The sequence below is a fragment of the Bombina bombina genome, chromosome 1 (genome assembly GCF_027579735.1).
Source record: "Bombina bombina isolate aBomBom1 chromosome 1, aBomBom1.pri, whole genome shotgun sequence".
NCBI classification, from domain to species: domain Eukaryota; kingdom Metazoa; phylum Chordata; class Amphibia; order Anura; family Bombinatoridae; genus Bombina; species Bombina bombina.
This window is the reverse complement of record NC_069499.1, coordinates 1,499,934,082-1,499,955,735: the sequence shown is the minus strand read 5'-3', so window position 1 is coordinate 1,499,955,735 and position 21,654 is coordinate 1,499,934,082. Positions and strand designations below refer to the sequence as shown.

Genomic DNA, 21,654 nt, shown 5'->3' with positions numbered 1-21,654 from the left:
ACCTAAGTGTGAGGAGGGAGGTGAAATCATTACAAATTAAATATAATGTTATTGTTTTAGTTAAATAAAAGTTTTTAAATTGTTATCATTAAGGTAATTATTATTTTTCTTCTTCCAGTAAAGTACATCTGAAAAGTTGATCAAACATGAATAATTAACCTATTAAACTGGAGAAAGTTCACCTCCTAATAATGTCCTTCATTTCAATGATCTATATATGCATATCTAATGAAATATAACCAAATCAGTAATGGTCTGATATAACTGGAAAAATAATCTGAAAACTTATCATTCTAAAAATGAAAACCATGATTTAAATTTATTTAAATCGGTCTTGCTGACTAGTGATTTAAATCAATTGCTAGTAAGCATTCTTAAATTATCTCGCCAGCCCAGAGACCTTTAAATGATCGGGCCCTGAGTGTGGTCGTAGAATGTAAGGTTGATATGTCCTACTAGTTGTAATATAGCTATAAAATGTACCATTAACAGTGAGAAAAGAGAAGGAAAGAAAAAAAAGCTATTGGATGGATAGAAGAAGGAATAAGGGGCAGAAATAGGAATTCCTTGCTCCCAGAGAGACTAAATTAAGTGCAACAATGTCTCCTACATATCAAGCTGGCTAATGTTAGACGCATTACCTAGGGTTAGGAGTAGCATTGATGGCTTAATGGACTCTTTCCAATGAAATAAAGTGGATTTGTTACGCTTCAAGTACCCATACTCTTCCATTGTCAATAGTTCTAAAACTCTTATCTATCTACATACCCTTTGTAGGGGTAATTATTGTGCAATATAGTTTTATTGGCAAAAATCTTAATATAAAAACACTCTATTTTAATGTGCTTGTTACCTGAAGACCATAAACTGTAGTTCGCATACACTCGCACTAGCAAATTGCTTCTAATGGAAGTTGAAATGCACTAATGAGTATTTCAGTTTCAGAAAAAATAAGTCAATTTATAGACTGTGAACTTTATGTAGGACAAACATCCTTTGTGTTAAAGAACATAATAAATGTAACAAGACTGACACACTGGTGTCCAAACAGAAAATTGAGGAAACAAGTTAAAACAATGCATCAAAGCTAATGATATATATATATATAAAACCGAAAGTCCACATACCTAATAAAACTCCCTTGACTCCACATATAACCCAAATCTAAAGAATACAAACACACAGAAGTGCAACCTAAATCAAAAACACTGATATGCATAAATAAAAACATGCTTAGAAACAATATGTTGTGTGCGCACACAATAAATAACATTACAGTCCTCCGCTAGCAAAGTGTATCACACGAGTGCAGACACAGCAGTGACTTTGTCTCTATCAAAGTCCTGCAACTTACTACTGGAGTCTCAACGCAGTTTGTCTGTCTAAACAGACTTCTTTATTCCCGTGTGATACACTTCTCTACCAGAGGACTATGATGCTATTTCTTATGTCCACAACCTACATCGGGCCACATTACGAGAAGCGCACTAACAGTTACGCGTGAGCAAAAAAGGGATTTAGTGCGGCTGTTTGTGCACGTCGGATGTAGCACTCATAATTGAATGTACACAAAATGTGTTTTTTGATCAATTTTCATTAGACAGTGTTATTATGAGTGTAACTGTACTTTGTAATGTATTTTTTAAGTGTTTTATGCAACTTTTTAGTTTTGCGAAACAGATAATGACAGCTCAGAGATTGCGGTAAAAATTGTAGAGTGAGATTTCGCTTAATTTATAATATCAGTGCAATAAAAAAAAAATCATGAAAAACACAATATCGCTTGTGCAGAACCGTTCGCGCCTCACTTGTAATCTAGCCATAGACTTAACTGATAGGCTTTTTTATAGCAACACATCAGAAATATCTTGTAATTACAAGGTGTTTACTGTCCCTTTAAGCAGGAGGAAAAGGCTCTTCTGTGTGAGTAGACATTCCTTAGCAATAAATAATAAAAAAACAAATGAAGGAACATGAAAATCAAAACATTCATTGTTCAATTCACTTATATTATCAACTTCATTCTTTTGGTATCTTTTGTTGAAAGGCATACCTATTGTAGGTTCAGGAGCAGCAATGCACAAGTGGGAGCTAGCTGGGGATTGGTGGCTACACACATATGTCTATTGTCATTGGCTCACTAGCTGTGTTCAACTATCTCTTTAACTATGTGCTTAACCCCTTAGCAGAGGTTAAACAGATTCTTATATTCAAACATTAGTGCAATAATAAAATGATCTGACACATTACATCATTTTATGTCCATTTAATTCAATATAATTTGGGGCACAATAATAAAATTGCAGCTCAGGTGGTTGTTTTGTTAGATCACAGCTGCTGCACAATGTGTAGTAGAATTAGAGAGTTCCTGCATTAAATCCTTAACTTTGGTTCCATGGCGTCATCTCTTCCAGACACTGACTGTGAAGGAGCTGGAAGCTCGAGTTCAGCAAATGACAATAGAAGCAGAGAACAGTAACTTACAGCGCCAGAAATTATCACAAGAAAATGTAGAGCTTGAGAAGTTGTACCAGGCAGCAGACAATGAGCTGCAGGAGTTACAGACAAGGTTAGTACTAAAGTGTTCTGTCACCAGCACAATCGCTACTGGGGAGATGTCAGTAAGGAAAATCCCACTAATGGACAAATAAAATACAAGAATATATATATATATAACCATCAGATTCAGTTCTTTATTTAGTACTTTAAAGGGACACTAAACCCAAGTTTTTTTTTCTTCACAATTCAGATAGAGCATGCAATTTTAAACAACTTTCTAATTTACTCATATTATCAATTTTTCTTCCTTCTCTTGGTATCTTTATTTGAAAATCAGGAATGTAAAGCTTAAGAGCCGGACCATTTTTGGTTGAGAACCTGGGTTATGCTTGCTTATTGGTTAGCTAAATATAGCCACCAATAAGCAAGCACTATCCAGGGTGCTGCACCTAAAATGGGCTGGCTCCTAAGCTTTAAATTCCTGCTTTTTAAATAAAGATAGCAAGAGAACGAAGAAAAATTGATAGTAGGAGTAAATTAGAAAGTTGCTTAGAATTGCATGCTCTATCTGAATTATTAAATAAAAAAATGGATTTAGTATCCCTTTAAAGAGATATTAATTGTATTTTTTCTATATACAACAACATAAGATATTAGAAATTTACTTTTGAAAGGCCTACATATGAAATACATTTTTTTTAAATTAACATTGTCATTTTGTTATCAACCTTTTGCAAATTAAAGAGCCATAATAGCTTAAAAACAAGTTGCTTTAATTGTTAGAGCATGTGCTTTTACTGCTATCGATCATGCTCTGAGGGGTTAAATATACTGCAGAAGTGATCCAATCAGTAGTGCTAGTCACATGACTCAGCAGCAAGCACTGCTCTGCGGGTCCCAAGCGCACTTGCACTGTGTGTTTAACCCATTTACGGGGGTTAAACACACAGTAGAGCAGGGTTGATAGTTGTATAATTACAGGCTGTAACAGATTAATTTATGTCATTTTTTGACTATTATGGCCGTTTAAATGATCGCTTTATGCATACATTTGAATGCATAGCTGAAACATTTAAGGTTGCTGAAGCTTTAATTATGATGAATGCACTTCAGCCTCCCTGGAGGGAATGGAACAATTTTTTAGAGGTAAAAGTTGGTAAAATAAATAAGGAACATATATTGCAAGTTTGTTTTATTTTCTTGAGTTAAACATTTTATGGAAAGTTCATTTTTTAGTGTTATGTCCCTTTAACACAAGTGTCAGACCTTTTTTTTGTAAAATGTCACACTAGTCATTTTTTAGTGTTATGTCCCTTTAACACAAGTGTCAGACATTTTTTTTGTAAAATGTCACACTAGTCATTTTTTAGTGTTATGTCCCTTTAACACAAGTGTCGGACCTTTTTTTTGTAAAATGTCACACTAGTCATTTTTTAGTGTTATGTCCCTTTAACACAAGTGTCGGACCTTTTTTTTGTAAAATGTCACACTAGTCATTTTTTAGTGTTATGTCCCTTTAACACAAGTGACGGACCTTTTTTTTGTAAAATGTCACACTAGTCATTTTTTAGTGTTATGTCCCTTTAACACAAGTGTCAGACCTTTTTTTTGTAAAATGTCACACTAGTCATTTTTTGCAATAAAATATGATTTTGATTTGATTTATAGGCCATTCGATTCTTCTGCTTGTGTGGTTCACACTTTCAACATTTTGCCTTTAATCCCTCAGGGATTTAATGTTCTACACTGCCTCTATTGAATGACTATTTTATAATGTAGCCTTTCAGTTAGCTATTTTATTTTATCTGTGATACGTCTATGGAAGTATTACATTTGTCTCCTAAGCCTATAGATTTCGCTATTCAAGGGTGCAAGTTCACGGTTTTTGTATGTTTTTTTTCTTTAAAAATCTTTATTGAAATGTTGTACAAAAGAAATTAAAAATAAAACAAAGTCATCCATATCATTTCTAGGAGCATGTGATGGAAGCTGAAAGGTGGAATAACTTGAGAAAGAATAATATATCTACCTATTGCTTTAAACATATTAAAGCATTAATATGCAACTTAGACAAGAGAAAACAATTAAAGGGATATGAAAACCATTTTTTTTCTTTCATGATTCAGATAGAGCATGCAATTTTAAGCAACTTTCTAATTTACTCCTATTATCATTTTTTTTTGTTCCCTTATCTTTTTTTGGAAAAGCAGGAATGTAAGCTTAAGTGTAGGCCCATTTTCTGGTAGCGATTGCTGATTGGTGGCTACATTTAGTTGCTGAACTAAAAATGGGCTGGCTCCTAAGCTTACATTCCTGTTGTAAAAATACATAATGATACCAAGAGAACGAAGAAAAATTGATAATAGGAGTAAATTAGAAAGTTGCTTAAAATTGCATGCTCTATCCGAATCATGAAACAAAAAAAATGGGTTTCATATCCCTTTAACACACTGAGTAAAGTACCATAAAAGAGTAGTTAAATAGGGGTTTAAAAGTAGAAAGAAAAAATAGTCATGAAAAAACAGCAAAACCATAACAAGAATATAAATCAGACGTTCCATCGAAGTACAAGACATTACTCTTATTAACGGTGGAGAAAATGGCACTACGTATAGATAAAGTGTTCGTTATATGACGTCACATTGGGCCTAAAAAGAGAGTCAAGTGCTCTTGTGGCTGGGAACAAGTACGATGCAGCTGTCATTGGTCAATATTTTTTTACATTTAGGCCATATCATAGTATAAATCTATTTGGTGTGTTACCTGGATGTGACATTTTTCCATAGGAAAGGTGAAGAGGGTTTGTGTTTTCCATTTCTTAGTGGAGGGGATAATTGGGGTCTTCCAATAACAAGGGATTATTTGCCTAGCGCTGGTTATTAGGAGTTGCACAGGGTCAGCTTTATCCTTTTTGAAGGCTACAGGTTAATAAAGGGGTCAAATGGTGGGATAGTGTCTACCAAACATGAGAGTTGTGTTATATTTTCCCAAAAGGTGACAAAACATTGTCAGAATGATATGCCATGCAGTGTGTATCCCACCCTCTCTGAGTGCAGTGGGGGATTAAAACCTACTTTTCAGTGTTAAATAACTTGCAATATAAATAATGAAAGTACATTACAAAGTTTTATTTTACTCAATATTTAGGAGATTGCATTCTGAGTTAAAGCAATAAGAAAGTCAAAATTTCTTGCAAGAATCAGATAGAGCATGCGATTTTAAGAGACTTTTAAAATCACTTCTATTTTTAAATGTGCTTTGTTCTATATGCACATATCCCACACTAGTGGGAGCTTACTTGTGATTGGTTCATAAATACATGTGTCTCTTGTGATTGGCTAACTAGATGTGTTCAGATAGCTGCCAGCAGTGCAGTGCTGTTCCTTCAGCAAAGAATAACAAGAAAATTAAGCTGTTTGATAATAAAAGTAAATTTGAAAGTTGTTTGAAATTGTATGCTCTATCTGAATAATTCATTTAATTTTGGGGGTTCCTGTCCCTTTAAATTCCCCTTTAAAAGGACTTGGGAATCAAAGTAACAATTCAGACAGAGCAAGTCGTTTAATAGACTTTACAATTTATGTCTATTATCAAATTTACTTTGGTATCATTTGTTGAAAAGCATACTTTCATAGGCTCAGCAGCAGCAATGCTCTAATGGGAGCTAGCTGGTTATTGGTGGCTTTATATATATGCCTCTTGCCATTGACTTACCAGGTGTGTTCAGCTAGCTCCCAGTGGTGCTTTGATGCTCTGGAGATGACTTTTCAGGGGCACATAGTACAGGGACTAAACACAGTTATATACAAGCAATGCATTCAATACACAAACTATTTATTTTTCCCTTTTATGTTCCTTTAAATATGTGTAAAGCGATTTTTTTACATTTATTTTTAAAGCAGTATACAACATCTTTTGATTTCTGTTTGTCAAATTCAGAATCTGTCTCTGGTACATCATTTTAAAGCTTGCACAACTACCCAATTTATTTAATAATTTCTATATACTTATTTGAGAAGGTGTGCATTTTATTAGCGCATGGTAATCATAAGTAGTTCTAGTAGCTCTATGTGATGACCCCTAAGGTTTTTTTGTTCTCTTTCAGATGTACTTCTTTAATTAAAGAGAGAGATCGTTTAACACAGGACTATGAGAAAAGAATCCAGCAGTTACAGAGCAAATATGATTCCGACCTCAGTTATATCACACAACAGAATGCTGTGTCAGCCGCAAAAGTGAGTCAAATTGTCTCAGGATCCATTTAGCTGGTTCCGTTTTCAAACATAACCATGTCTGTATTCATCACTCCCGAGCGTAGTCTCTGTAAAGTACTTGTTCCATGTTGACCCATAGCTTTTATGAAGTCCACAGTTATAATTTTGCCCAAAGTTAGGCCAATGCTGTAAGACTTAGTCAAAAAATACAGAGCAAAGTCTTCATAAATTTTATAATGGAACTCACTTTGTTTTTGTTTATTTTTTTATACTTTATGGCCTAATATGACTTGTTGCAAATACTTATATGTTTAGATTGTTTAATCATTATAAAGTCAACTGGTGAGCGTGAAAAACTGTAACAGGAAATGATGGACATATAAAGAGTGATCTCTTTACTTTCTGCTACAATACATGACAACATTTTAGGTTAGATATATGTTTTAAGTAGAAAAAAAGAGCGGATCCATCCATAGCTTTAAATCAGGGTGACTTTATTGTAGCGATTTTCAATCATAGTTACAGCTTAAAACATCTTCGGAGGCACACACTTAAAATCAAAGGAGCTGTTACGAGGTCCGGTGTAAGTCTTACATGTTTCTGCGGATCCTGACCGCCTTAATCATAGACTATACCGGAACCTCTATACCTGTAACCTTTTTACCTGGGTTCAGGTATACGCCCTCTAACATTTACTCCAATCATATTTACACAGTGGGGTTAAGCACTAAACGACTGGGCAACAAAACTATGTTATTATTTTAGACCTAGAGATCGAATATTATACCATTCAAAAAATATATTGTTATTTTAGACCCCCCCAAAAAAACAAGTATTAATCATTAAGACACCTTTTTTCAATTTTATAGCAAAACATATCTTATCGTAGATGCACATTTTTACAAAGCTTAAAGGGCTGATTTCCAGCAAGTCTTAAGAGCGTTTTTTTTTATTTATCATTGTCATAAGGCTTTAGTATAGCTTATAATAATTTTAATAGCCTTTTATAACCATTAAATGTCTACCGACTGCAGTTTGTTTACCATACAAAGTATTATTCAGAAATTTAAAGTTTACCTTATATATGTTTTAAGTGTATTCCTATGCACTGCTGAGGTCTTTTCGGTGAATTGCCATGACCAGACTATACTTCGAATCTTCATGTATGTATTATGTACTGTCAAAACAAAATGCATCTGTTTGTGTTCTATATGTATAACGGTTAAAGCAAATTTCTGCATTACAGATAGAGAGGTGTACCGCATATTAGATACAACATACAAGTTCAGGTGATGTCACATAGTTGGAAGTTAAAACGTAATGCTGTCTGACTTTGTGTAGCTCTTACACACAGCATGCATGACTAGATACATATACGTCTGTTAGTCATAAATCTCCATGTGGGAATTCCATACAGTTCAACCTATTGGCATTGGCCTAAACATATGGAAAAACCTACTAACTGATTTATTGTTACTGAGTAATATCAAACACTGTTTGCAGTGCAGGCCATGAGGAATAGCTAGTGATGAGTTATCTTTGGAGAACGAAAAACAGTTCTCTGCAGTTGATATAAAATCCTTTTCTTTCATACAGGTGGTGAGAGTCCACGATCCATTACTCTTTGGAATTACAGGTGGCCCTCGTTTTACAACAGTTCAATTTACACCGTTTCAGAATAACAACCTTTTTTTCCAGTCATGTGACTGCTATTGAAAAGCATTGAGAAGCAGTGCATTTATTAAAATAGCCAGTAGGTGGAGCTGTCCGCTTGTGTTGCAGCAAAGCCAAGCAAGCTGAAATTAATCTGTTTAACCAGACCTGATCTATCGAGCAGATTCCAAAAGAACAAGATCTTCCTGTCTATAAATCAGTCCATATTGGAATGCATAGAAAGAACTATTTGCAAAGTGAAGTCTGTGTTGTGTGATTATTTTATTAGGTTTATAATGCTGTTTAGCAAATGTTTTTGTTCATTTAACTTAGTTTAATTATATATTCTGTGTTGTGTGATTATTTTATTAGGTTTATAATGCTGTTTAGCATTTAAAGTCTTCATTTCAAAGCTTTAAAAATAATGTATTAGATGTTACTTATGACAATTTTGAGAGGGGCCTGGAACCTATCTCCCTCACTTCCCATTGACTTACATTATATACTGGGTTTCAATTTACAACGGTTTCGATTTACAACCATTCCTTCTGGAACCAAACCCCGGCGTAAACTGAGGGCTACCTGTACTCTTCTCTACCACTAGGAGGCAAAGATGCCCAACCCCAAAGAGCTTTAGAAAACCCGTCCCACCTCACACATACTTTAGTCTTTACTTTGCCTATGCTAGAAGAGGTTGAAGAGTGAAGATTCTCCAGAGAGAGGGGTTTTCAGTCTGTATTGAGGCCTAGTTTCCCCTTAGAGTACAGTGCTTGTCTGAGAGAGGTATATGGGGTATGGTTTGTTAGTCTTTCCTTCTTAATATGAGGAGAGTCAACAGCATCATCCCTTACTGAAATACTGAACCTGGCCACCAGGAGGAGGCAAAGACACCCCAGCCAAAGGCTTAAATACTCCCCCTACATCCTTCATATCCCAGTCATTCTTTGCCTTTCATCACAGGAGGTTGGCAGAGAAGTGTCAGAAGATGCGGAGTAGTTCCTTATGAAGGTTATCTACCCTTTAAAATAGGACTGGAGTTTTAAGTAGTCTTGTCAGTCTCTCAGTGAGAACATTGACGAATGTTTGGAGATGCAGGGAGAGTCTTTCTGAGAACGCATCCAGATTTGTATTAACAGGTCCTAAGCAATCAGTGTTAAAGAGTTTCACTGCCTGCTTCCATCACTCAAGTCCATGTCAGAAGTGATGCTGCAAGACTGTCAAACTTGAGACATAGATTCCGGTAACATAGTTTCATTTGTTTTTGTTTTTACACATATGATAACGCAAGGAGACGGGGTCACAGTGTGAATCCTTTCCATCTAAAGGGGCGGAGAGTAATTACTTTTGGGAATAAAGATCCTGGCCACCAGGAGGAGGCAAAGACACCCCAGCCAAAGGCTTAAATACCCCCCCCACTCCCCTCATCCCCCCAGTCATTCTTTGCCTTTTATCACAGGAAGATGGCAGAGAAGTGCCGAAGATTCGGAGTTGTCTCTTACGGAGGGTAGTACTCTTTGGAATGGGTTTTAAGTAGTCCTGTCAGCCTCTCATTGTGAGCTGGGTGAAAGTTAGAGTCCGGAGATGCATGGAGAGTCTTTCTGCGAAACCATCCCAACTCATATTAACAGCTCCACAAGCAATCAGCATTGACGAGTTTCATTGCCTACTTTCTGCACTCAGGTCCATGTCAGGAGTGATGCTTTTACCTGTCACACTTGAAGGGCCGTGTTCCTGTTCCACAGCATTGATTTTGGTAAGATCATTTTATTTTTTTATACATAATGATAACACAGAAGACAGGGTCACAGTGTGGCGCCTTTAATCTTATGGAATCAAGGGTTAATATTCCTAGTAAGGGGATTATTGAACAGGGGGGGTTATACATAATATTGTTTGTTTTGTTATTGCTGCGTTATGTGCGAGATGTGGCTCTGGCAATGGTGGAACTTCAGGTTGACTCCCGGGAGTATTGCGTAGCCGGTTTCGGCGCATTTTCTCCTTAATGCAGGGGTGGTCCTGCGAGGCATCCCAGGTGACCAGGTGTGTTGGTCTCCACTTCCTCTGTTGATCAGCGGCATAGGAGACGAAACGGTTTCTGTAGTCTGCGCCCCGGCCTGTTTATTCCGCTAGTCTAGTCCATAATAAAAGCGCAAGCTATGGAGGACTCTGACCTGTTAGAGGGTATTCCCTCCCTCTTTAACATTCCTGTGTTTATTGTGAGGAGGTTCTTGTAGCTCAGCCTGCTCAACTATGTTCCACATGCCTTGATAAAGTTGCAACATCTAAAACTAAAGGGATGTCTAGTACTACTGAGTCGTCAACCTCTAAGGATACTCTGTCCCGTGAGGTGCATTCCCTGCTTTCATCTCAGAGTGCACATGCAGCGCCCCAGAGTCCAACCATTACTCCTACGGGAGAGATTAGTTGGCCGTCAGATTTTGCGGATCAACTGCAAACGGCGGTATCGAAAGTGATCCATGCCTTACCACATTCTGCGTAGGGCATATCATGGTGGCCCGGCCCAAGGGTTGTCTACACCTATTGAAATATCAGAGGCTCCTTCTGAGTCGGAGTCCGTGTCATCTCATCCTCCGGCAGCGGAGAGGAGCATGACTTTAGGTTTAGGGTGGAGAATTTGTGATTTTTGCTGAAGCAAGTGCTTGCTACTCTGGATGTTCCGGAACCAAAGCTTCCGGATCAACCTTCCCGTCTGTCTGAGGACAGGGTGGTGCCTCAGACCTTCCCGGTTCCTGTTAAGATGGCTAATATTATTAAGAATGAACAGGAGCGATTAGGTTCTTCATTTTCCCCTTATTCTTCCTTTAAGAAAATGTTTCCCATTCCGGACTCTCGGCTCAAGCTGTGGGGGACTGTCCCTAAGGTGGATGGTGCTATCTCTACGCTCACGAAGCGGATGACTATTCCTCTCGAGGATAGTTCGTCATTTAAAAAGCCCATGGATAAAAAGTTGGAAAACATGTTAAGGAAAATGTTTCAGCACACAGGGTTTGTTTTTCAACCGGCAGCGGCTGTAGCTGTGGTTGCCGGAGCTGCAACATATTGGTGTGAATCCCTGTGTGATATAGTCGAGAGGGAGACTTCCATCGACGAGATACATGAGAAGATTAAGGCATTGAAGGTCGCCAATTCTTTCATTTGTGACGCCAATATGCAAATTATTCACCTGAACGCAAAGGTTTCAGGATTCTCCGTTTTAGCTTGCAGGGCTCTGTGGCTAAAGTCTTGGTCGGCGGACATGACCTCTAAGTCGAGGCTGTTGTCCCTGCCTTTTCAAGGAAAGATTCTGTTCGGTCCAGGATTGAATTCTAACATAGCCACGGTTACGGGAGACAAGGGAACTTTCCTACTGCAGGATAAGAAGGATACTTTTTGTCCCTTTCGCGTGGACAAGGCCCAACTCCAGCAGCCCGCAGCAAAAACAGATCAGTCCAAGGGAACTTGGAAACCTGCTGAGTCTTGGAACAAGTCCAAGCAGAACAAGAAGCCCGCCGAGACTAAATCGGCATGAAGGGGCAGCCCCGGACCGATCTCCAGACCAAGTAGAGGGCAGATTGTCTCTCTTCTCTGAAGCCTGGTTGCAGGACATTCAGAACCCTTGGGTTCTGGAGGTTGTCGCCCAGGGTTACAGGATAGGGTTACAAACCTGTCTTCAAGACCGGAAAAGAGAGAGGCCTTTCTAGAATGTGTGAGGGATCTCTCCTCTCTAGGTGTTATCGTACCAGTACCCCGAACAGAAAGGGGTCTAGGGTACTATTCAAATCTCTTTGTGGTTCCAAAGAAGGAGGGCACGTTCTGCCCGATTCTGGATCTAAGGTGTTTAAACAAGTTTCTGGCTGTTCCATTGTTCAAAATCTAAACGATCAGAACTATTCTGCCCCTAGTTCAAGAGGGACAGTTCATGACAACGATAGACTTGAAGGATGCTTACCTTCATGTTCCAATTCACAGGGACCACTTCAAGTTCCTAAGATTTGCGTTTCTGGACAAACACTTCCAGTTTTTCCAGGGGCATTGCTGTGGCACCCTATTTGGACGACATCCTAGTCCAGGCTCCATCGTTCAGCCTTGCAGAGGATCATTCGAGGGCTCTTCTTTTATTGCTCCAATCTCACGGTTGGAAGATCAACTCAGGAAAGAGCAACAGGGTGGAGTTCCTGGGCATGATAATAGACTCTATGTCCATGAAAATATTTCTCACAGAGCAACGACGCAGGAAGATTGCGTCCATCTGTCTTGCTCTTCAGCACTCCTCAAGCCCTTCGGTGGCTCAGTGTATGGAGATGATCGGGCTCATGGTTTCCAGCATAGACGTCATCCCTTTCGACAGGTTCCGTCTCAGGCCTCTTCAGTTGTGCATGTTGAGACAGTGGAATGGCAATCATTCAGATCTATCACAGCGGATATCCATGGATTCTTCGACCAGGGACTCCCTCTCTTGGTGGATCCGTCTGGGGCATCTGTCCCTGGGGACATCCTTCTTGAGAGCGTCCTGGGAGAATGTGACCACGGACGCGAGTCTGGCAGGATGGGGAGCTGTTTGGAGTGCCAGAATGGCGCAAGGAAAATGGTCCCGGGAGGAGTCTCTCCTTCTGATAAATATTCTGGAACTTCAAGCAATTTACAACGCTCTTAGGGCGTGGCCTCTTCTGGGGTTGGCGGGGGAGGGGGACGTTCAGATTCCAGACTGAAAACATTACCTTGGTGGCTTACATCAACCATCAGGGGGGAGCTCCCTAGCAATGAGGGAGGTGTCTCAGATTTTGGAGTGGAGTCCCACAACTGCTCGCTCTCAGCGATCCACATTCCAGGTTTGGACAACTGGGAAGCAGACTTTCTCAGCAGGCAATCCTTCCATCCTGGGGAATGGTCTCTTCACCCCAAAGTGTTTGCGGAGATTTGTCTCAGATGGGGAACGCCGGACTTAGATCTCATGGCGTCCAGACTCAATTGCAAGCTACCCTGATACAGGTCTAGGTACCCCCAGGCAGAGTTGATAGATGTCTTAGTGGTGGCTTGGGGATTCAGCCTAGCTTACATTTTTCCAGGAGCAAGCTTCGGTCATCCTGATTGCTCCATCGTGGCCGCAGAGGACGTGGTTTGTGGATCTGGTGGGGATGTCATCCTCTCCGCCATGGAGGTTACCCTGTTGCAGGGATCTGCTGGAACAGGGTCCCTTTCAACATTAAAATATCGTTTCTCTGAGGCTGACTGCTTAGAGCAGAGCTTTCCAAACTTTTCATGTTGGTGACACACTTTTAAGACCTAAATCATTTCGCGACTCAGTAATTAATTCAGTTGTACTAGCAAAAAGGAGGTTAAACTAACTTGTTTTAAGAGATACGGACACATACATAAATTATATAATAATGAAATGTTTTTACAAGTAACAGTATGTATGTGCAAGAATTAAAAAAAGTTTAATAACAGCAATATCTACTTACTATTTTAATGGGATGTATGAGGTTGATGGGATGAACACAGTTTCTGAATATTTGGTGGAATATTAGATAAAGACACTTGCATTTCATCATCAAGCATTTTTAAGCTTCCACTTCCTATCCATATATCAAGAGCAGGAGCAGCAATGCACTACTGGGAGCTAGCTGCAATAAAACCTTTCTGAATTAAGCTCAGCGTTTAAGCTGCCACCCTCAGAGCTCCGTGAGTCAGATTGACTACTGTCTGCACTGCAAACACACTGCTGTCCCACTCACTGACTACACATGCCAAGCCAATTAAGTGCCAAGCCAATTAAGTCACAAGCCAATTAAGGAGACTTCACGTGCAGTCAGGAGCCAATGTCCTGCCAAAGCCGCCAATGGGAATAGTTTCTGTTCCCACTGAGCTGCGCCAATTGGTTAAGATGATCGGTGACCCACTAGGTATAAATCACGTGTCAACCATGTGATATGTGTAGCAGGCAGGCAGAAAGTCGGAAACCAAAAAAATAAAAATGTAAAAAAATTTGTGCTGAAGCAGGGACACACCTACACACTGCTGCCGACACACTAGTGTGTCCCGACACACAGTTTGGAAAGCACTGGCTTAGAGATTGAGGCTTTTCTGAAAGTGTGATTTACACTCTAGTTCAGGCAAGGAAGCCAGTCACTCGTCGCATCTACCATAAGGTGTGGAGGAGTTACTTGTCCTGGTGTGAGAAGCACGGATATCCTTGGCATAAGGTGAAGGTATCCAGGATTCTGTCTTTTCTCCAAGAAGGATTGTAGAAGGGTCTTGCTGCCAGTTCCTTAAAGGGACAGATTTTGGCATTATCAGTTTTGTTGCACAGGAGACTCGCTGAGTTTCCTGATATTCAATCTTTTGTTCAGACTCCTAGAATCAGACCTGTCTTTAAGCAGTCTGCTCCTCCATGGAGCTTAAACTTAGTCCTTAAGGTTTTGCAGAGGGTTCCGTTTGAACCTATGCATTCCATAGACATTAAGATTCTGTCCTGAAAGGTTCTCTTCCTGTTGGCTATTGCATCGGCACGCAGAGTATCTGAACTAGCTGCCTTGCAATGTGATCCTCCTTATCTGGTGTTTCATGCGGATAAGGCTGTACTTCGCACTGGATTGTTGTCCAACCGTAACATCAATCAGGAAATAGTTGTTCCTTCTTTGTGTCCTAACCCTTCTTCTTCGAAGGAGAGGCTACTTCAAGGCTGTACTTCGCACTGGGTTGGGGTTTTTCCCCAAGGTGTTGTCCAACCGTAACATCAATCAGGAAATAGTTGTTCCTTCTTTGTGTCCTAACCCTTCTTCTTCGAAAGAGAGATTACTTTATAACCTGGATGTGGTTTGTGCCTTAAAGTTTGATCTTCAGGCCACAAAGGATTTCAGACAGTCTACATCTCTTTTTGTGGTGTATTCTGGGAAGCTCAAGGTGCAAAGGACCTCTGCTACTTCTTTGTCTTTTTAGTTGAGGAGCTTGATTCGCTTGGCTTTTGAGACAGTGGGACATAAGCCTCCTCAGAGGATCACGGCTCATTCCACTAGAGCTGTGGCTTCGTCTTGGGCCTTCAAGAATGAGGCCTCTATGGAGCAAATTTGTAAGGCGGCTATCTGGTCCTTCTTACACACTTTTACAACATTTTACAAATTTGATGTCTTTGCTTCTGCGGAAGCTGTTTTTGGGAGAGAGGTTTTGCAGGCTGTGGTGCCCTCAGATTAGGGTCTGCCTTTTACCCTCCTGGTTTCATTCAGTGTCCTCCAGAGCTTGGGTATATGTCCCCACAAGTAATGAATGAATGAAGCCGTGGACTCTCCTCCCCTTTAGATGGAAAATTTAAATCATGCTTACCTGATAATTTCATTTCCATTCAATTTCATTTATCATCTTTTGGCACCTTTTTTACCCTGATCTTTCTCCTACTGTTCCTGGTTCCCTCGGCAGAATGACTGGTTGATCATGGAAGTGGGGGAGGTATTTAAGCTTTTGGCTGGGGTGTCTTTGCCTCCTCCTGGTGGCCAGGTTCTTAATTCCCACAAGTTATGAATGAAGCTGTGGACTCTCCTCCCCTCGATGGAAATTAAATTATCAGGTAAGCATAATTTGTTATTTACCATCACTTTATCCACTTTTGTAATTAAATTATTACTTTCTATAGTGTTTCAAGGCCATCTACACTTTTTATTTTCTTTCCTAAGATATGGTGAGTCCACGGCTTGAGTAATTACTGTTGGGAATATCACTCCTGGCCAGCAGGAGGAGGCAAAGTATTACTCCCTTACCCACAACCCCCAGTCATTCTCTTTGCCTTCGGTACATGGAGGAGGTGAAGTTTAGGTGTCTGAAGAAAAATTTTAATTTCATCTACAAACAAGTTTTGGGGTATAGCCGTATTCCACGTCATTCGTTGCAGTCGGGTAGGGGTGGGTTTAAAGCAGTTAGGAACTTGTAAAGAGGTACTTACTGAGTTTTCTTAACAATTGCTGCCTTACTTTTAGAAAGCCAGAGTTGGCTGTTCTTTCTTTTTCAAAGGTCTCTGTGAAGAACTGTGTCTTCTCATACCGTGTAACTGTCTACATGCTGAACAGCGGAGCAGGTAAGTGCTTTTTCTTCCAGTTGGGGAGACCATGCACTTAAAGGGACAATAAACCCAAATATTTTCTTTCATGATTCAGATAGAGCATACATATGTAAACAACTTTCCAATTTACTTCTATTATCAATTTTGCTTGATTTTCTTGGAATCCTTTCTTGAAGAAGCAGCAATGCAGTACTGAAAACTAGCTGAACAGATTGGTTAGCCAATCACAAGAGGCAAATATGTGCAGCCACCAATCAGTAGCTAGGTCCCAGCTCCTGATCATATCTAAATATGCTTTTCAACAATGGATACCAAGAGAACAAATCAAATTAGGTAAAATAATTCAATTGGAAAGTTGTTTAAATGCATCTGCTCTCTCTGAATAATGAAGAAAGATTTTGGGTTTCATGTCCCTTTAACAAATTAAAAGACACTGCTTTTTTATTTGGGACATAGATAATCATGTTGTATGGGTTACACTGGGGCATATGAAGCAGGCACTGAAGCATGTGTGAGACTAACATTTAAACTCTTTTAAAAAGAAATGGTAAAATGTTTTTATTATGCTTTATTTTCTGACACATATTTACTTGATAAAACAATACAAGTTTAAACTGAAAGTAAGGCTGAATTTTCTATTTCAGCAGCTTATTCATTTCCCCTTTGCTTTAAAATAAACTGATGCAACATTTTAAACTGTCTGTTTTAAAAAAACAGTTATTTCTGGTACTCAGTGTACCAGGAAGCAATTTTTAGTGCCTCTCTGTGTCGCAGCAGTAATTTGAGCTTGGCAGTTGCGGTCGCATGACCAACTTTCTTCATAACGTTTCTGAGGAGAAGGAAAGCTGGATCCCCATTTGAGCACAAAAGGAACGCCAAAATCTGGAGACAAACTGGCTACCCCGGTCCGACACTATCTCCTTGGGTAACCCATGTAAACGGAAGACCTCCCGGGAAAAAATTGAAGCAAGCTCCTGAGCGGTAGGCAACATCTTCAAGGGAATGCAATGCAACATTTTAGAAAAACGGTCAACCACCATAAGGATAACAGTATTGCCATTGGAAACAGGGAGCTCGACAATGAAGTCCATGGAAAGATGTGTCCATGGACGCTTACCATTAGCAATAGGTTGAAGAAGACCCACAGGAAGACGTTGAGGAGTCTTATTCTGTGCACAAACTGAGCAGGAGGCAACATATGCAGCAACATCAGAACGAAGAGCTGGCCACCAGAATTGTCGAGTGACAGACCAAATCATTTGGTTCTTGCCTGGCTGACCTGCGGCTTTAGGATAGTTGTAAGTGTGCAAAAGTTTAGTTTGAAGAGTCTCAAGAACAAAACACTTACCACTAGGTTTCTCAGGAGGTGCATTGGTTTGTGCAGCCAGGATCTCCTCCCCCAAGGGAGAAGTCAAATTAGTATGTATGGTAGCCAAAATATGGTTAGGAGGTTTAACAGGAGTAGGTACAGACTCCTCCTTGGACAGAGGCGAAAATTGTCTAGAGAGGGCATCAGCCCTAACATTCTTACTACCAGGCATGTAGGAGACCACATAATTAAACCGAGACAAAAATAGAGCCCATCTGGCCTGTTGGGGCGACAAACGTTTTGCTTCAGATAGATAAGTTAAATTCTTGTGGTCAGTAAGAATGAGCACTGGCACGCTAGTACCCTCGAGAAGATGTCTCTCCAGAAACCACACGGATGCAAGGAACCGTCAGGCATAGGACGTTGAGACAAGAGGGCACCTACTCCAGTCTCAGACGCATCAACCTCAAGAACGAAAGGCAGGACAGGGTTAGGATGAGCCAGAACTGGAGTGGCAGCAAAGGCAGTCTTAAGACTATCAAAGGCATTAATGGCAGTAGGTGACCAATGGAGTGGATCATTCTCTTTACGGGTCATGTCTGTGATAGGTTTGACCAAGGAAGAAAAGTTTTTAATAAACTTTCTATAGTAATTGGCGAACCCCAAAAAACGTTGAATAGACCGAAGACCAACTGGCCGAGGCCACTGCAGAATTGCAGATAACTTGTCAGGATCCATGGAGAACCCTGCAACGGAGAGAACATAACCTAGGAAGGTTACTTGAGTCTGATGAAAACAGGCCGTTCTCACGTAGTCTCTGAAGAACCTGTGTAACATCAGAACGATGAGCCTCAAGTGTGGGTAAGTGTATGAGGATGTCGTCTAGGTACACCACAACACACTGTTGCAACATATCTCATAGGACATCTTTAATAAATTCCTGGAAAACAGCAGTTGCATGACATAGGCCAAAGGGCATTATAAGATACTCATAATGCCCGCTCCTGGTGTTAAATGCTGTTTTCCATTCGTGGCCCTCCTTGATCCTAACGAGATTGTATGCTCCTTTCAAATCAAGTTTAGTAAAGACCGTAGCTCCCTTGAGGCGGTCAAAGAGTTCCGTAATGAGCTGAATAGGGTAAGCATTCTTAACGGTAAGACAATTAAGACCCCTATAATCGATGCATGGTCTTAACTCGCCACCCTTTTTCTTCACAAAGAAGAAGCCAGCCCATGCAGGAGAGCAGGGTTTGCGGATGATCCCCCACAACAGAGCATCGACTACATACTCCTCCATAGTACAATTCTCCGCAACAGACAGAGGGTAAACCCGGCCCGAGGAGGAATGGCTCCGGGTTGCAGGTCTATGGCACAATCGTAAGACCGGTGAAGAGGCAACGTACCGCCACGCACTTTGTCAAAAACGTCTAGGAACTCTCGGTACTCCTCTGGCAATTGAGATACCGAAGATGTGCACAAGACTTTAACTGGTTTCCGAAGACAAGTGGAAATACATTGCAGAGACCACGACAAAATTTCGGACCTGCGCCAGTCGAGACTGGGATTGTGCTTTTGGAGCCAGGGATAACCCAGAGTAACCCGGAAAATGCGGAGAGTTTATCACCTGGAACTGGAGGGTTTCAAAATGGAGAGCCCCAACAGCCATTGATAACGGAGCAGTTTCGTGAGTAACGAGTGCGGGCTGAAGGGGCCTACCATCAATGGCCTCAATAGCAAGCGGAACGGACCGAGGCAAAACAGGAATGGAGTGCTTTGATACAAAAGCACTGTCAATGAAATAGCCCGCAGCACCGGAGTCAACAAGAGCCTGGGTGACTATGGAGGAGCCCACCCAGGAAAGGACAACTGTGACCAAAGGTTTCTCTTTTAGCGGTTCCGTGGTCAAGGATAAACTACCAAAGGTCTGCCCCCGACAGGACCTTAGGTGTGAGCGTTTCCCGACCGTGTAGGACAAGACCTCAAAAGGTGGCCCTGTAACCCACAATAGAGGCAGAGCCCCTCCCTCCTCCTAAAGGCCCTCTCCGCCGCGGAGAGATGCATGAATCCCAACTGCTTTGGCTCAGCAGCACCTGGTGACTCGGGACTAGGAGGCATGGGAGGAGAGGGACTCATGGGTGGGAACGAACACGTATGAGACAACAGAACAGGAGGCTTCCGCAAGCGCTCCTTGAAAGAGGGCCTCTCACTTAGTCTGATGTCAATTAGGATAAAAAAAGACACCAATGCCTCGAGATCTTCTGGTAAATCTCTGGCAGCAACTTCGTCCTTAATTGCATCAGAGAGCCTATGAAAGAAGGCGGCAACAAGGGCTTCAGTGTTCCAACCTACCTCTGCGGCAAGGGTACGGAACTCAATGGTATACTGAGAAACAGATCTTGTACCTTGCTGAATGGTCATGAGTCGTTTAGCAGCAGAGGATGAGTGAGCCGGAACATCAAATACCTTTCGAAAAGGAGGCCACAGATTCAGAGTAATTTGAAATCACAAGTTTATTAGTCTCCCACAAGGGATTAGCCCAGGCAAGAGCTGTGTCAGAGAGTTATGAGATGAGAAATCCCACCTTAGCTCTGTCAAGGGAAACGCCTCAGGTAACATCTCAAAGTAAATGCCCACCTGGTTCAAAAACCCTCTGCACTGATTAGGATCGCCTCCATATCGCTGAGGTAGAGGTGCAGAACCGGACATGCTCTTGGTAGGACTAGGTGCAGCAGCGGAAACAGGAGCAGCCATATCTTGCTGGACACTTTGGTCCAAATGTGCAGTGCGAGTCAGCGGGGTTTGCAGGGATAGTGTAAATTGATCCAAACGGTGATTCTGTTCATCCATCCTGGAAATTATGGCAGGTAATGGTGGATTATTAACAGGAATCGGACTGAGACAAGAAGTGCAAAAATAATCACACCTTTATTAATAGCAAAAAATAATAAAATGTCCACAAGTCAAATAACAAGCCAGGAATCAAAACCAGAACTGGTAGTCAGACGAGCCTAGTCAGGAGCCAAAGCGAATAGTCAGACGAGTCGGAATCGGGAACAAGGAGAACAGCACAGTCAGGAACAAGCCAGGGATCAGGAACCAGGAGGGACGTCAGACAGCCAGGTAATACACAGGAGCTCTCACAAACAGGTCTGAGACAACGCAAGGGCAAAGCATACTGAACAAAGGCCCTTTAAATAATAAGTGATGACATCACAATTCTGAGATGGCATCCTGTCTCACACGGATGTCTCTTTCCCTTTCTCCCATTTTTAAGAAAATTTTTTCCTGTCGAGGACTCCATTAAAGACCCTTGGTATACTGTAGGGGCCATTTCTACTCTGGCTAAGAGAACCACTATTCCTATTAAGGATAGCTGCTCTTTTAAGGATCCGATGGACAAGAAGCTGGAGGCTTATTTGAAAAAGATTTATGTTCATCAAGGTCTCCAATGGCAACCTGCTGTGTGTATTGCCACCGTGACTAGTACAGCATTTTATTGGTTCGACACCTTGTCTTATTCTCTTCAAGTAGAGACTTCCTTGGATGAAATTTAATTCTAGTTTCGCTGTCCTAGCCTAAGGGCGTTATGGTTGAAATCCTGGTATGCAGACGTTTCCTCTAAAGTCAAGCTTCTGGCAATTCATTACAGTGGCAAAACCTTGTTTGGACCCGGTTTGGCAGAAATTATCTTTGATATTACGGGTGGAAAAGAGTCTTTTCTACCTCAAGATAAGAAGATTAGGCCTAAAGGACGTCAGAGTAATTTTCAGTCCCTTCGTAACTTCAGAGGAAAGCCTTTACCTTCTTCTACCAAGCAGGACAAATCCAAGTCTTCTTGGAAACCTAATCAGTCTTGGAACAAGGGGAAACAATCAAAGAAACCTGCAGCTGATTCCAAATCAGCATGAAGGGTTTGATGAAGTGGGGGG

General features: G+C 40.9%; 1 protein-coding gene across 1 annotated transcript in view; it reads left to right on the top strand.

Annotated features, from left to right (window-relative positions):
- The window catches only part of CEP112 (centrosomal protein 112), a 1,492,843-nt gene that overhangs the window by 560,519 nt on the left and 910,670 nt on the right, over window positions 1-21,654 (top strand). Inside the window, exons 15-16 of the mRNA XM_053707805.1 lie at window positions 2,415-2,569; window positions 6,605-6,734. Of these exons, the coding sequence (XP_053563780.1) occupies window positions 2,415-2,569; window positions 6,605-6,734 (285 nt within the window). The remainder of the gene's footprint in view (window positions 1-2,414; window positions 2,570-6,604; window positions 6,735-21,654) is intronic.